General features: G+C 45.5%; 1 protein-coding gene across 2 annotated transcripts in view; it reads left to right on the plus strand.

The window, feature by feature from the left end:
* Window positions 1–1,706: 1,706 nt before the first annotated feature.
* The window catches only part of LSAMP (limbic system associated membrane protein), a 979,827-nt gene continuing 965,102 nt past the window's right edge, over window positions 1,707–16,431 (plus strand). The window contains exon 1 of one of the 2 annotated variants that reach the window (XM_015636537.3): window positions 1,707–2,135. In XM_015636537.3, the coding sequence (XP_015492023.1) occupies window positions 2,069–2,135 (67 nt within the window). In that variant the 5' untranslated portion in view covers window positions 1,707–2,068. The remainder of the gene's footprint in view (window positions 2,136–16,431) is intronic. The other variant, XM_015636566.3, reaches the window with a different exon arrangement.

Consider the following 16,431-nt stretch of genomic DNA (forward strand, 5'->3'; position numbering starts at 1 on the left):
GACACAGAGGAAGCTTCTGCCAGCTTCTCACAGAAATGTCCCCCTATCAAAACCTTGCCACACAGACCCAATACAGTGTGAGACCACTAAAACCACCTGAAATGGAAACCACAAAAAAGAAGCATGGTCCTCATTGACTAGAGGCAGATGACTTTAGTCCACTCTAGTATTTTTAGTTTGACTTCCTTGGGAAGTGAAGCCTAGATGATAGTACATGTGTATCTGTCCATATGTTCTTCCTTCTAATAACTTTTCAGTGCAACCAATTTCAACCACATTTAAAAGAGGGTGGAAAGCTAAAAAGTAACTTACTCCTGTTTGTTTCTTAAAAATGGGTGATTAGGTAATGCTCCACTCACTCCATATTAGAAAAGCCGAGAAATATGTAGGTAGTACATGGCAGCAGCCAACCAGGCTAAGGCAAGCGGTGTCTTGCATTTTGTCTTTCATTTTGGTCCACTAGGAAGCAAGACTAGCCATAGCATGGATTTATTTTTCCTACAGATGTCACAGGGGATTTGTTGGGTTCTGGCTTTTATCAGAGAAGGGGGATTTTTGAGATAGCAGACAGGAACCCAAGGGGAGGCAGGCTTGGTGCCCTCTGTTCACAGAACAGCTTGCTCTACAGCAGTCTAATAAGAAACACTTTTGAAATGACATCATTAGTGATGAGAATCCTACAGACCTTTCCTGCATTTGGATGGGTCTGTAGGATTTTGCTCTACCTTTGCTCATCCACACCCTCAATGCGTAAACTGAAAATTTGTGTCCTTTAGTGCTGGCATCCTCACAGGCTGCCTGGTGACCACAATAAAGGGCACAATGGGGCCACAGGGCTGGGTGGGCAGTCCAGCTGAGCTGTCACACTGTGTCCCAGGAACTGGCCTCAGAAGTTGTGCACTCACACTGCCTCCACGTCCCCAGCTGAGAAAGGGCACCATGCCTGGAGAGTGACTGATGAAAAGCCCTGTGTGAATGTAAAGCAGTACTTCGTTCCTGGTGTTCCTCTAACTGGAGGCAAGGATTTTAGGGGGAAATAGAGCTACAGGAACCAATTACTCCTTCAGAAAAAAAGTTTGTGCTACATATGGCAAGAGGAACCCGTATTTGAAAGGAGCAGGGTATTGGGAGAATCCTTCTGTGAGCAAATGGTTGCTTTTCAAGCTGGATTTCCCTTATAGAAGGAATATTTCTGGTCCCTCTGAAATTGCAGGGAAGTCACAGGAGATCCAGCAAAGATTAATGCAGGTTGATGCTTGCTATTTTTTCCTGGAGGCCTTGGCAGCTCTGTAATTACAGTTGGTGCATCTGAATGTCCCTCTGGCCCCAGTGTACTGCCCGGCAGTGACACCAGCATCAGAGAGACCCTTGCTTCAGAATCTGTCAAGCAGAACTCCGCTGAGAAACCGAACCTGCCCGGCTGTGCCTCTTGTTGTGGCAATGAGGAATATTCCTCTGCTGAATAGCCTCCCCGTGTGCACTGGAGCTGGAACCTGAGGGACTCTGGAGCCTGGAATGGCTCACAGACTGTGATCCAAGAGATACATTTGTACAGGAATGAGGGAACCATATTTCTATAGCATAACGTATATATATATATTTATATATATAAAAATGAAATAAATGAGCTGGTTTGCAACACTAGGTGGCAGAGGTGGGATCTGTTCTGCTCTGAGCGCTGTCCTATAAGGCATTGCTTGTTTAAGTACAGTCGCATTTAGTTGGAGCTGCAGGAGAGAGACAGAGAGATTCTCTGTGTTTACAGCCAGCCCAGGCTACGGTGGAGCATCCAACCTGGCCCCCCCTTTCTCCAGCACTTGAAGGGGAGAGTGAGAGGTTATTTGGGAATCTGGCCACCGCGGGTCAGCTTGCGCTGCGACTGGATTGTCAGAGCTGGCAAAGCAGAGCCCAGAGGGACTGAAGGGAGACACGAATCCCATTTTCTTTGAGAGGAGCGAAGAGGGAAAAAAAAAAAAAAAAAAAAAAAAGATAAATTGAGAGAGAGAGAGAGGCAGAAGCGAAGAGACGGAGAAAAAGGCAGAGGAAGCGGAGCGAGTGAGAGAGAAGCATGAGGACCTACTGGCTGCACAGTATCTGGGTGCTGGGATTCTTCCTGTCCCTCTTCTCCTTGCAAGGTATGTGATGAGTTCCTTCTCGCAACCTCCTCAAACCCTTCTGCTTTAATTGAGGCTGATGGACTGAGGATGGCCTGAAACATGGAGCTGGAAGCTGGAGATTCCTCTCCCCCCCTTTTCCCCTCCAAACCTTCCCCCCCCCTCCTTGCCTCAGGAAATAAGCCAAGGAGAGATCGCTGTTGGTGAATCCTATGGTTAGAGGGCACTGCATGTGACTGACTTTGCTGCTGTATTTATGCTTTTGCAGAGGGGGAGTTTGTGGGGGGAGTACAGTTAAGATTTGCAAAGGAAAAGAGTGGTGGGTGAAGGTGGCATCCCCTCCATCCACAACCGCTGTTTCTCAGCACTTTGGGTCACAAGTACTGATTCTCCTCGATTCTTTACCTTCCTGAGGAGATACGTGTTAAGTTTATTTTGGGGTGGTTTTTTTTTTTGTTTGTTTGTTTTGTATTGTGGGTTTTTTATTATTTTTATTTTGGTTTTGTCTGGAAAGGGGGAGGTTAGAGGAATCTCTATGCCTCTGGTCTGTCTGTAAAAACACTATGTCCTTCCCCTCTATACCAGGAGGGAAGAAAAAAAAAAAAAAGAGAGAGAGAGAGAGAGAGAGAGAGAGAGAGAGAGAGAGAGAGAGAGTGATGGAGGAAAGACAGGAGATGAAAATTTGTTGGGTATGGGGTTTTGTTCGGTGGAGAATTGCCAGCTGGGTTTCTTGCTTTAAGAGCCAAGTGTGAGTATGGAATTTAGTTCGAAGTGATGACAGGCATGCTAGCTGGTTTTGAGATGCTTTCTGTAAACAGGAGTTAAGGGTTAATGCATTCCATGCTGTATGTATTAATACATGTCACACATGTACATATAATCATAGCCTTCAAAATTGCAGCTTGTGCATGATCCACACTCACACACACATCAGTGGTCCTTCCTGCACGCACACACACACACACACTCTCTCAGGGATATAGCAGGGAAGATGAATAAACTCACTCTGGCACATACACTTCTAGCTCCCTAGCACATGCAATTCCTGGAGAGTCTGCTTCTCTCGTGCTCACGTTCTCCCTTCCCCTTTCCCCCCTCCCTCCTTCAAGCCTCCATCCTGAACACTAGTGTTCGAGGTTGCTTGCATATTAAAATCCCTTGCCTATCCTGCTGCACTAGCCTTGTAAGCCTGTGTGTGCACACATATGCATACACGTAGGTGAAAATAGAACTAAATAACTTAGATGTACGCTATCTGGCCTACTCTGTGCCTCACAGTCTTGCATTCACAGTGAGCTGCACCCTTAGAGCGTGTGTCGCTCGCACACGGCTTTTTTCAGGGTGCTTTTTTCTCACTCCTGTACATATTAGTGCAGGAGTGCCGTGCACGGAGATATGCCAGTCACAGCTTCCTCACTTCCCCTTAGCTCCTACTTTTACACACAGTCTTGCATGTACTGTTCTCTTCTATTTTGTGTCTACTAAGCAAATTCCGGTACAGGCGGGCTCCCTGTCACACACATGCTTTCTATTGCAGCCTCACACCTGTCACTCCTGCAAGCCCTCACTATGGAATCCTTCATTTTTTGCCACCTTCTCACATTTGCTGAGTGCTCCTTTTCATACAGTCTCACTTCTCCCATTTCTGGGTCTCTTACAAATGCTTTTCACTGTCACATATTTTCTCTCAACTTCCATTCTCTGAAGTCTGGACTGTGAATCCAACACCAGCACCTTCCAGCTGACTTCCTTCCTTGCTCTCAAGTGGCTATTTCTTGACAGAGAAGGAGGATTTTTCCCGGCACATAGGTTGTACATGGGGTAAGAGGAGAACTGTGTAGCATAAGTAGATAATGTCAGCAATGAAGTTGTGTAGCTTGGTGTGAACTTAGCCCTGCTCTGGAGGATTAGACAGAGAACTGTCAAGAAGGATGGACGTCGGCAGCTCGCGCTGACTCGGAGCGCTGCCTGTCTCTCCGATGCACGTTTCCTAGCCTGCAGACCACAGCGCTTGCTCCACGCAGTGTTTTCGAGTCACAAGCCTTCCCTGAGTTGTGACCCAATGCTAGCACAGCCAGGAGCTGTTTTAGTCCATCCTTACAGCTGGAGCTCATGCCAGGCTACAGGCATGGACAGGCTTTTAGCTTCTGTTTTAGTGAGTTAGCACTGCCACAGTTGTATCAGCCACATCTATTCTCGGTTTGAAGGCTTCAGGGAAGGTCTTTTGAGGTCTGTATTATCAGGTACCCTCTATAAAGGCAGAAGCAACACAGTTGCCCTCCCTAGGTTTGGAAATGGGATGGGATGGTGTGGTGTTGTATGAGTGCTTGCAAACCTGGAGCTGCTTTTTCAACTGCTCCCAAACTTCTGGCATGATATTAACCAGAGCACTGCTGGATCTAGCTTCATAGCCAGCAGTAATTTCCTTTCTTCGATGTGAAGAGTGAGGGAATGGGGAGACAGGAGTACAGGGGCTGCATGGGAGGAGTAGGGCACTGCCTGAAGCAAGCCTGAAGATATTTGAAGGAGCTGAAAAGGGGTGGGAAAGTATTGTGTCCTTAAAAAGACCCAACGAAACAACACAACCCCATTCCCCGCAACAATATTTATTTCAAATTAATTGTTTTTCACTGAAAAACTGTGTTAACAAGCCTTGAACACTTCTCTAACCCTGCTGAGCACAACTCTGTGAAGCACTTACCCCAGGGAACGGCAGTATAGGCTTTGAGAGGCAGTGACCCCGGGCAGAAGGCTTCCAAGACCTCTGTGCGCACACGCCTCCAGAGCCAGACAGGCGAGCCCGCACCTCTGCGAGCTTCCCAAAACTTGTCCGTGCCCTCTGTCCCCTTTTCCTCGCCGTCCGCTTGGGGGTGTCGGGGTGAGCGCAGCTCCCTGTCTTTCTCCGCTCTCCCAGAGGCTCCGGCCGCGGGGGAGAAGGGCAGCACTGCCGGGCCGAGGCTGAATAGCAGGCGCTGGGGGAGCGGGGAGGAAGCGCAGCTGAGGCTGGCAGCAGAGCCAGGGGCTCCACGGTGCCAAGCGGCCAGCGCAGCCCGCCTCCCCCTGCGCCTCTGCCAGGCACCGTGCAAAGCCCTGCCTGCCTGGCCTCAGGGGCTTTGGCACACAGTCAGCCTTTGCTCCTTCCCCCCTAGGTTAGATGCTACAAGTCCTGCACAGAGGATTTTATTTATTTTTTTTTCCCCTATTCCCCCATCACTCTGTTTCCTCGTTTTGGTGGCGGATTCGGATCCTGGCGTTTCTGTGCTGCTGCACGTCCACTCCTCTCCGGGAGGCAGGTGGCTCGGAGGCGGGATGGCTGCTCCTCCTGCAAGGTGCACTGGCCTTCCTGCCCTGCGGGGGATGGAGCAATAAAAGTGCTACACAGCCCAGAACTACTGGTGGGTGGGATTTTCTAGGATTTTCTAGTGGCATGCTGCAGCTCTTCCCTCGAATTGATTCGTTTCTTAGCGCAATGTGCCTCAAAGCTTCTGAAAGAGATCAGATTGTTGGATTGTAAAGCTGAATTTTTTCTTTTCCTTCTGCCCTCCCCAACCAAGTCAAAAAATGGGTGTATGAGTATAGGGTGGAGAAGCAAATGATTAGGGTCTATAAAAAGATTTCATTCAGATAATTTAGAAGAATTTTGTGTTGATGTTTGCACTTTCACCTACTATTACTCTAACTTAGCTGTCAATATGAAAATTAATTTTTATTTCTTCACCCTGAGCATTTTATTTTAAAAAATGAATGCCTTGACAAATTATACATTTCCTTCAGCATTGCTTTAAGTTGAAAATTCTTCTAAACAAATTCTCTCCCTTGAAAAATAGCAGCTGTTTCAAATCAGCAATTTGCTAAAAAAATCCCAGCTTGTTTTCATGAACCTCCCTGACAACCCCACCTAATTGGTTAATTGTAAAGACTTTGTGTTTAAAAAAAACAAACAGTAAGATACCTCCACAGCCAATTTAGTGGAGTAAATGGTTTAGGAAGGGACATGCAGAACTGGCCTGCACAGTCCTGGCAGCATTTATTTATAATGTGTTTTTTGAGCTGCTCAAGGATGTTCTTGAATGGGGAATGAGTCTGATGAAAGAAATCACAGAAGCAGTAGGGTAAGTAGAATAGGATGCTCTAGGTTGGTACACAGCACAAATATTATCTGTAAAGTCTCATGTTTTACAACGTTACTGGGCAATGTGGGTGTGAAAAATGATGTGTTTGTTAATGCGTGAGGTATGTGCAATCTAAATGGATGGAAGAGTGTACCCGAGTGTTTCTGTGCTGATAATGTGTAATGGATGGGGAGAAGAGAGGGAGGAGCAGCAATGCGTGTGCCAGTGGTGACATTGTGGTGTATGGGGAACAGCATGGGGCGATTGTGATGTGGTTGGATAACATTTAGATACTGCCAAGTGGAGAGGAAAAAAAAAAAAAGACTTTTTCTGCTCTCCTGAATACACTTTTCTTCCTATCCGTTTCCAGTTCTGCCTTCTTGAGTAAGGCAAGGGAAGCTCTCACAGGATGGACGGTATTGATGAGGTGACAACTCACTCAGCTGCCTTGCATTCCCTTAAATGATGAAGGGGTTCAATATGTGAAACAAAATACTTTTCTTGTAGGCTTAGGACAGGGAAGAAGAAGAGAAGGCTTTTTATCTGAAAAGAAGGAGCATTGAAAAGATATCCCAAGTGTTTCTTCCAGTTCTATCCAGTGATTGCTGACCATAATAATCAATAATTACACAAGTAAGAACCCATTTCCTCTAGCTGTTATGAATCTCAGCACTCAGCTACCTGCTCAAAGGGCTTTGTTATCATATGTAAAAATTTGCTTCATCTTTTAGTCTCAGATATCTTTTTTCACACAATAGTTTTACTAATTCTGTAACAAAGAACCCTGTTCCCAATGTTTTCGGGCACTCATTTTCAGCCTTGGAACACACTAATAGACTGAGGAGGAGATGTGCTCTTTTATAGTTACTCATTTTACGTTTTCCTTCCAGTCAGGGTGAAGAATATAGCTTCTCTCATCCTAGGCTTCTAGCAGAACCAGTGCTTTAGGAGTGCACACCCCTTCTGTGTGCTGGCTGTGCCTTCTGTAAGCCTTGAGTGAGCCTTGCCTTGCTGGTGGGGCCCAGACCCTTCCCCCAGCAGATCTACTCTGTGCAAGGCTGAGTTGCTTAGGAATGGGTTAGACAAGGGATGCTGATGTACAGGTCTGGGTTAGACCTGTGTGTGGACTGGGTTAGACAAGGGATGCTGATGTACAGGTCCTGCAGCAGCAGCTGGGTGTTGTGTGTGGTTGCCTGGAGAGGCATGAATGAAGAAGAGTAAGGGCAAGGGATATCCTTTTTTCTGGGCTCCTGATGGATTTTTCTGTGGAAGAGGATCAGCTGAAGTGGTTGTTGTCTGGCAGAGGCTGTTAAAGGACTGAATGATCTGAGTGAAGTCTATAATGTTACCAGACAAAGACATCCTGGAAGAGTCTGGGAAAAGTCTTTCACGTGTGCCTTTGAACACAGGGATGTGTGTTTTGCCAAATATCCTGTTCTTTGTGCAAATGATGCTCTAAGGATGCAGAATTTTGCTGTCTGTGGTGCCCACAGGAAGCATGAATCTTTGCTTCTTTGATACTCCCCTTTCCTTAAACAAGGTGCATTACAGTTTCATTTGCTGTTCGTACTAAATGAGCAACGATTTTGGCAGCTGATGTACTCTTCCTGCTGTCAGTTTATCCATGATAAAATCAAAAATATCAAGCACAGCACAGACCATCCTGTCCCACTCTGAGAGGGAGCTAAGGGCATGTGTAGGTGAGTGTGAGACACAGCCCTCTCCTGGTGTCAGTGAAGGGCAGACATCTCTGTAATCAGCATGGAAAGGAGAAAAAAAAATGCTGGGAGTACATGATTTTTACAGAAATAGGCACAGGAGAAAGAAGCCCAGGTTTGATTCTGTGCTATGCCATTGGACTGTGGTACTTTGGCTGATGCTGATGAGTTTCCCAGAAGCTGAGGCATTTCCTTGTGAGGCAAGCCTCCAGTAGGTTGCCTGCCTGTGTGGCAGCATTGCCCTGCTCACCTGCATGGAAGGAAAAGGAAAAGCACTACAAGGGCTGCTACTCTAATTTTTCTGAGCCAGAGGAGAATTCTGTCTCACAGTGAAGTCTTACTGGCCATATCTGCTGTTTTAATGCTCCTGGGGAAGAAATTCTGCATGCCCACATGCTGAGGGTAAAGGGCCCTTTACACTAGCCATGCTTATTGGTCATCCACAAGCATAAAATAGGATTTTTCAGTGGCTGTCAGTTGTAGAGGTACTGGACTTTGAACAGTACCTCTGGGAGGAGATGGTTTTGGAGGCAAAGGGTATGCATATCCAATTAAGGCAGGTTGGTGTGTTGTGTTTTTTTGTTTTGTTTTTGTGGGGTTTTTTTGAAGAGTTGGTTTGTTTTATTTAAAAAAAAGATAGCATGGCAAAGCAGGCTTCAGAGGAGGGGCTCTGGCTTAAAGCAAAGGTGAGTGTAATCACAGCTGTGGGCTCACAGTCTGACTTTTGCAGTACCTAGATTATATAAAGCATCCAAAGGAAACTCAGTTCTTGAAATTTGTTCCCATTCCTAGAGTCTGCCTCTGTGTGACCTTGTGGATGCAGGTTTTTGCATTTCTTTCTGGCTTGGCAGAGCTCTCCCAAAAGAGGATGTTCCTCTCCTTTTTCTGTTGATTGTGCTGTTGGGAGGGGGGAAGATGTGGCAGGCAGGCCATGAGCACTGGGATGAGGGAGGGAGCGAGCAAGGAGACAAACGAAAGGCTGTGGGCCTTTCCAATTGGGAAATCAATAGCATATGAGTATGCAATGTAAGTGTGTAATCACAGCTCCCTCCCCTCTGCCCCTAAGCACTTACATTGATGGGGAGTTGCAGGCCAGAACCAATTAATCCTTACAACTTGCTGGGACAATAACTATTAATATTCTTCTGCATGCACTACGTTGCTGCACCTGCTTGGAGCCTGGCTGTGCTTGACCCTCGGCAGCTGACCCAAAGTTCCACCAAGGGAGCAAGACTCTCTGTGATCATGAGCCTTGCAGCCAGTGCACTGTTACCTGGCTTCCCTCTGTGGATGTTGGAGAGGCTGACTGGGGAGATATATACTTGAGTGTCTGAAAAAAGAGAGATTTGCTGGTAAGGTTTTGCCTGCAGGAAGGAGGGGTTATTCAAAGGGGCATCTGTGGAATTTTTGAAGTGTAAATGCATTTAGACTTTTGTCATGCTGGTATACCTTCATATAGTGAAGTATCTGCCCTTTGCCTTGTAAAGGTACTTTGTACAGTGGGATTGAAACATCCAGTTTTATTTGTGCCTGTATACATGACCTGTGCATAAAGGTATGGCCTTTGAATAGCTCTTCCTTGGCTTTTGGGAAGGTGCATGTAAGGAACAGAAGATAATATAAATATATACATATATACATATATATATATATGCATGCACATGCATTTGAGTGTGTGCATCTTAGAGAAAATGCACAAGTTGCATGGTAAATATGCTTGAGAAATGTTAACAAATCTGGTCCAGAGTTGTGTTTTGTGCAAGGGGCTTGTCATGAATGTTAGTTCAGGAGGTGAATGCAGCCCGATCGCTGATAGGAGTGTCTGTGTAGCTATGTGTGCTTTTGGAGTGACCATTATTCATAGCACATTTGCATCCTATCTTGACATGGCAAGAGATTGTTGCGGTGAAACAGAATTGTTTCTGTGGCATGGCTACCCCTCCTCATCTTTCTGCGATAGCCTCAGTGTAAGGTGGCAACTTAGTCATGCTTCCAGTCACCTGGGCAGGAAATACAGGCTAGAGAGTGGAAAGGGCACGATTGACTCCTACACTTTCATGGGAAAGTTTCTGGGAATAGAAGGAAGAGGATAAAAGGAGGCTTTCTTACATGCACAAGTTGCATTGTTTTTCACTTAGAGCAACATATTCAAAACCAGTACAGCCTGAGCCCACCTTCCTTGCATAGCAATGCTTTTTTATGAACTGGAAGCAGTCAAATTAGCAAGTCTGTACTCTGGCTGTTACCTTCATCAACACAGCCTTGCTGGTTGAACTTCCTCAACAGCACAGGCTCTGTCCAGCATGGTTGTGTTCTGTCCAGTCTCAGTTTGGGTAGCTGAGCAGGACAGACCTGGGCATGGCCTTCTGAGATGTTTTGTACTTCTAGATCTCCTGGAGAGGAAAGAAAATACTTGTCCTGAAGAGTCATGCTCTATCGATGTTGGGCTTTTATGAACTTTAATTTCTTGATGATTCAAAGAAAAAAAATTAATCATGCTTGCTCAAGTGGTGTAAGAGCTGTCTGTTGTCTAGGCCAGACTAAGGCACGGAAGGCAGGAAACAGTGGGAGCTGAAGTGAGGGTAAATAAGCTCTCCTCCATTTTTGTGTATCCTAGGTGCCTACTGGTGACTGGCTTTTGTACAATCCAGCAGCCACAGAACTGCAACAGATTGGGATGTTGATAAAAAAAAAAAAAAAGTCCAGCTGCAGCATGAGGTAAATAGCTGTGGCATTGCCCCAGAGGGACCTAGAACCACAGCCAGCAGTGCAGTCTTCCTTCTCCTTTGGCCTGCTGTGTGCACAGAGGAAAGGAAGAAAGAAAAGGCCATTCTGGCTGGCTTTGCTCTGTCTATCCTCATGTAAACATTTGTAGCAACAGCCTTTTCTTCAGGCTTCAGGGAACCTCACAAGACTCCTGCATATAGGCTCTGCTCATCCCCTGGTCAACCCCAAAAGTTTTTGGTGCTTTTCTCTTCTTCCTGCTGACCAAAGTGTGACCCAAATCACCACAAAAATTGAAACAAACACTTCAAGCTCTCCTGGATGCTTGAAGCTTTGTTGAAGCTGCTGTGTTTCACACAGCGATGTGAAATATACTGGGGAGGAAGACGACTTCAAGGCTCTGCTTTCCTTCCACACACAGGAGTAATAGCTCTGTCAGTCTTTCAGAACTGGGGATGTTAAGTGAGAAGAGGTTTTGAACATGCTGCAGGGAGGGGCTTAGGGTGACCTTGTTCTAGAAGAAACCCTCTGGAGCTGCCACCTTTCCTTGGTGCCTTAGTAATAATAATGCCAAGGTTTTGGGTTCATCCCCCCTATGGGCCACTCTAGAGATGGACTCAATGATCCTTGTAGGTCCTTTTCAACTCTCAGAATATTCTGTGATTCAGATGTCTTGAGAGCTGGCAGGAACCTTGACAGGTTTCTTTCTGAACTCTTTCTCAAGTTCTCCAGAAGTTTGTTGAAGCAAAGATGAACATCTTTGCTTCATCAAAATGGCATTTTTTCTAATATAGAATAAAAAGCTGTTTTGTTGGAAAAATTCCAACTTGAGTTTCAAGAACAGATTAAGGCACAAGTGCTTAAAGGCCTTCCTGTGATGTGTTATCTGCTGTCATAAGACTACATCAAAGTCTCAACTGTCATCTAAAACAAAAAAGTTCTGAAAATTGTGGCCTTTATAGGTGTTATCAAAAACTTGAAAATGTTACCTGAGTGCAGCCAATAGCTGGTGTCTGTCCTGAGCCTTCAGGCAGCTGAAAGTGCTGCACTGAAGATCTGTCCTCACTTTTTTTTGGAAGTGGATTTCCTTGAAAGAGACCCAGCTGGTGTCACTGTGGAGGAGAGAATGTCTAGTGAGCAGAACTCGTGTCCTGTAGCGATGCTGTGTCTGAACCAGAGGACGAGCATGTGCATGTGTCTGTGTGTGCATGGCATGTGCAGGGCCTGTGCTGTGATCACTAGAATTACAGTCTAGCCAGATAACAAGCTGTTGTTGTTTACAGCACTTGGTTCCGGGCACTTCAATTCCAGAAAGATGTAAACAAAATTAGAGGGAATTCAGAGGATTGCAAGGAGAATGATTAAGGGGCTGGAGGGACTGACTTATGAAGAATGCTTGTGAGAGCTAAATATATAGCTGTTTTGGCTAAATGACTAAAGAGGAGCTATGCTAATGATGTAGGCATACTGGGAAGGCATGAAGAATTGTCTACTCTGGACTCAGAGCCAGAAGAGTCTCTCATGACAGAAAATATGGAGGAGGAAAGAAAAAATTGCCAGGAGAGGAAAAATACTTAATGGAAGAAAGAGATTAGATGGTGATACAGCTTTGTTAAGAATCATGGTGAAATTGCTGTCATTTGGGAGATCTGAAGTTTGGCTGGGCAGAGCCCTGGAGAATAATCCATGCACTACAAGCTTGAAAAGGTCCCTTGAGAGACAGTCTAGATGCCTTAATAGATTTTTATGCTGTCATTAATTTCTGAATCACAGCTAATACTTCTAGTCTGACAAAGAGCCGTATTCTTTAAAGTGTTTTTCTTTCTTGCCTTGTATTATTTCTGCTGTGATGCAAATACTGGCTCAAGATATGCAAGGAAGTCTTCTTCTATATTAACAATTGAAATACTGATTGTATCAGCTGCTTAACTCAAAACCCTTTTTCCTTTCTTTTAGTGGAGTGTTCATTCAGATTTGTCTGATAGGTGGGCAAAGGAAGCCTGCTGGATGCCAAGGAAGGTGAAAACCCAGTGTCTGTAACTCTGTCCTGTGAGCTGTTTTAGGCTTTGACAGGTTCCCCGTTGACACACGTGGCATATATAGACCCTGCTCTCTCTTTACCTTGCACATTTCCAAAATGGGTAACTGAACACTGGACTGGTCCCTTCAGGCTCAGAGGTTGATGTGGTTGAGCTTGTAGCATTCCTGGCACGTGTCACAAGAGCTGAGCCCTCCCAGGGCCATCAGTGAGCTGGAGGGAGCTGGGCCTGCGAGGGAGGCAGCAGGAGAACAAGATGACAGGAGACTGCCAAGTTGACCAACAGCACATGGGGATCGCCCAGCTGGTTTGCTCTAATCTCACCTACAACAAGAACTGAAAAGTGAGATTGCTGGTGCTGGCTGCTTGGTTTAATTGGAATGGGAACTGACAGAATTGAGAGCAACTTTTGTAGTGGATGCTGGCTGGCACCATGGACTTCCAGAGGTAAAAGGTATTGTGTCTTGAGTGAAAGAGCCAGGATACATAACGGGAATTATCCAGACTGAAGATTATTTGTGCCATGGATGTGGATCCAGAGAGAGTTCATCATAGTTTATTAGCTCAGGTAGAGCACTATGCAAATTGCAATCTGTTTCCTGGCCAGGAAGCAAGGAGCACCATTTTGCATCACATGCAGTCCAGACTGTTCAGCGTTGCTGGATCTTTCCCAGTCAGTGAGAGGCCTGTTTGATGGCCTCAGCAGCTCAGCAGTGCCAGGGAACAAAACGTGGAGACAGCTGACTCTGGGTGGAAATTGATGCTACTCAGCTTGGACTTTTTGACTAGCCTTGTTATGTCCAAGGTGGCTGCTGGTGGTGACATCCTTACCACAGGCACCCCAGCAGGGTGGGGGAACTCATCAGCTCAGATGTGGTGCAGTGGGAGTGCAGCTGGGCTCTGGCTCTGAACCAGAGACAAGAAACATTGTGGGCTTGGGTTGTCTGTGCTGAATGTGTTGATATTTGATGTTGGAATCTCCTCTTTAAAAAATATGCAAGCCCTGAAAAGAATAAAAAATCCCCCCTTATCCCCACCTTTGCATTAGGTAGAGATTCTGCATTTGTGCCACAATGGGAAAACTGTGAGATGTGAGAAATTTAACTAAAAGATGATAAAGTGGAGAAGATTAGCAACTCCAGAGGTGATAATCTGTGTTGGCAGATATGAGTTGCTCTGGAATGGCAGCGTGCTTGCTCATGGAGATGGAGAAATTGGAATATAGGTTCAAAGACCAATGGACCTATTGTTTCCCCTGTATTATTCTGGCAATCTGTGGGCCCTCTAGTGGCACAGCTCATCAAGGGAGGTGGAGATACACTGCTCCTACCATTCACAGTGTCACCTAAGAGGAGGGACTACATGTTTGCAGCCCAAAGGATGAGGTTTCTCAGCCCTGGCTCACTGCAGAGAGAGGAATGGAGTGAGAGCAAGATAATTTGTGTAGTAATTGTGTTTTTTGCACGCAGGAAATTGATTTGTTACAGCACCTTTGAATCATTGTTCCGTAGGATTTTGCTAATCTCCTTCTAACCCCGGCAGAACGTTTGTCGCTTTGCACCCAGCGGTTGAGCCAGAGCGTGTTGCTGCTGCCTTCTTTAGTTACTGGGGCAAAGGCACAGCAGCAGGAGACCTTGAAATACATTCCTGCAACTATACAAGATGGAGCTCTGGGTCCCCTCTCTGGGTTGCATGAACTGCAACTCTGAAAGGAAAAGAGAGACCCAGGGTGTTATAAGGAAGAGGGCAATTGGTGGCAAACTTGTGGTTTTATTGCTGTGCTGAACTTCTGAAGGAAAACCCAAGCACTTCAAAGGCAAAATCAAAAATTACCCAGACATCCATTTTCTCAAATTCCTGTAAAGATGTCTAACAACAGCATTACCTAATAGCAAAGTTCACAGGAAGGGAAACTCTTCTCAAAGGAAATTTTTTGTTTTGCTTTTCTGCCATTCACATGTTTGAACTAAGTGAAAAAAGTTCATTGATACTATGTAGTCACTACTTTCGTTAGTAGCCTCAGCTGGTGCTGTAAAAATGATCATGCAAATAGTAAAAAGAGAAACTGTTTGGGAAAATATGGGTTTCTTATGTAAACTGTTACAAAGAAGGATTTCTCATGGCTAGGATGGCCTTTTTGAAAGAAGCGGAGACTGCTTCTAAGCCAGTGCAATATAAGACATTGAAATCTATTTCTGTTCCAAAATAAAGCAGGATCTGGAACATGGTTGTCCCACAGTTCAGAAAGCACATTAATCCCCGGGCCCTGTCCTGCTTTGGAGAGGTGTGATTTTTCTCTCCAGTTGTGTTTTTAGCCACTATATGTGTTAGAGCTCTGTGACTTCCACCATTCAGTGGGACTTGCATGAAGTGCTAGATAGTAGGCAAGAAAAATAAGTCTGCACCTGCCACACAGACACAGGTAAAGAAGTTTGCATATCCAAAAGCACCCTGGTCCCAAGATCTCTGTTCCTTGGCTTGCTGTGCTGAAGGCAGGCTGTGGAAGAGCCCCTACTTGTCACTGCAGATGGCTGAGAACTGCTTGGCTACATGAGCAGAAGTGCCTTTGCCCTTGCAGGTATGTCAGCAGCAATATTGGGGATGGTGGCCACAGAAAGAGAGCTGAAACTGTGTATTTCCCTTGGAAGTTTTGGAGGTGGGCAGCTCTGTTGTATTTGTAAAGTGTACAGTGTGGGGTCTGCTCTGCAGTCTCCAGTCAGTGTGGCAAATTTCTTTTTGCTGCTGATGTTGGCTCGCTGCAGCTGCAAAGAAGGGGAAAACATGCTCCTTTCTTTCATCTCCCTGCATTAAATTTTAACCACCTATCCCACTTCGTGTTTCCATGCTGCAGCTTTATGAACCAAAACGAGGGACCTAGATGTACTTGGAGTAAAACTGAGTAGTCCAACAACTTTTATGATGTCTACCTCCTGCACCGCTGAGAATGTATGACCTAATGTTTTTTAGAAAACCATCAGTTCTGTGTTGGAATTTGAGTTCTGCTCTGTGGCCTTGTTTGTTGTTGTGGGGTAGAAGATTGCCTAACCCTTCTTCAATTACTTTTTTGCTTTTCTAGAGTTTTTTATGTGGAAAAAAACAAGGAAGAAGAAAAAAAAAATAACTGTGAGGGCTATTTGTCTGGTTTAGGCAGACCCAAAGTAGAGTCCCTAATCCAATTTCATGGAGCAGAGGCTTCAGGCTGGATTTATGCTGTCTGTCTCTAGGAGGTTAAGGATGTGCTGTTCAGTTTGGTTGTCCTCGGCAGTACCTGTTCCAACTTGAGGCTACAGAAATCTGACACTGGGACATGTCTTCGAGGGGAAGAGCTGTAACTTTTCCTTTTATCTTAGTTGTAACTGTGTCCTTTTATCAAAGAATGTTCTGCCCTACTGAGTGAGAGGATACCTTTATCCTTCTGCTCTTTCCCAGTGCTATGAAATGCAGTTTTTTCTTGTCTTCTTTGTTCCCCCTGTTGAGGGTTCTCCAAGCAGAGCATCTTTAACTCACTCGAAGCCAATTTCCTATGGGGTCTGATCCAGAGCATAAGGGTTGCATCTTGGAAAGCCAAGCACAAAATTTAGTTTGCAGAAACTACAGGGCCAGTGATGTGAATGCAAGCAATAAAGCATCTACCCGGGTTCTTGGATTCAATAGTGTCTTGCAGAGCAGGCTGGCAGTTGGAAGAAACACTTTCTCATGCATAAATTTGGGCACCTTTGAGTTGC

Source organism: Parus major, chromosome 1 (genome assembly GCF_001522545.3).
Source record: "Parus major isolate Abel chromosome 1, Parus_major1.1, whole genome shotgun sequence".
Lineage (NCBI taxonomy): Eukaryota > Metazoa > Chordata > Aves > Passeriformes > Paridae > Parus > Parus major.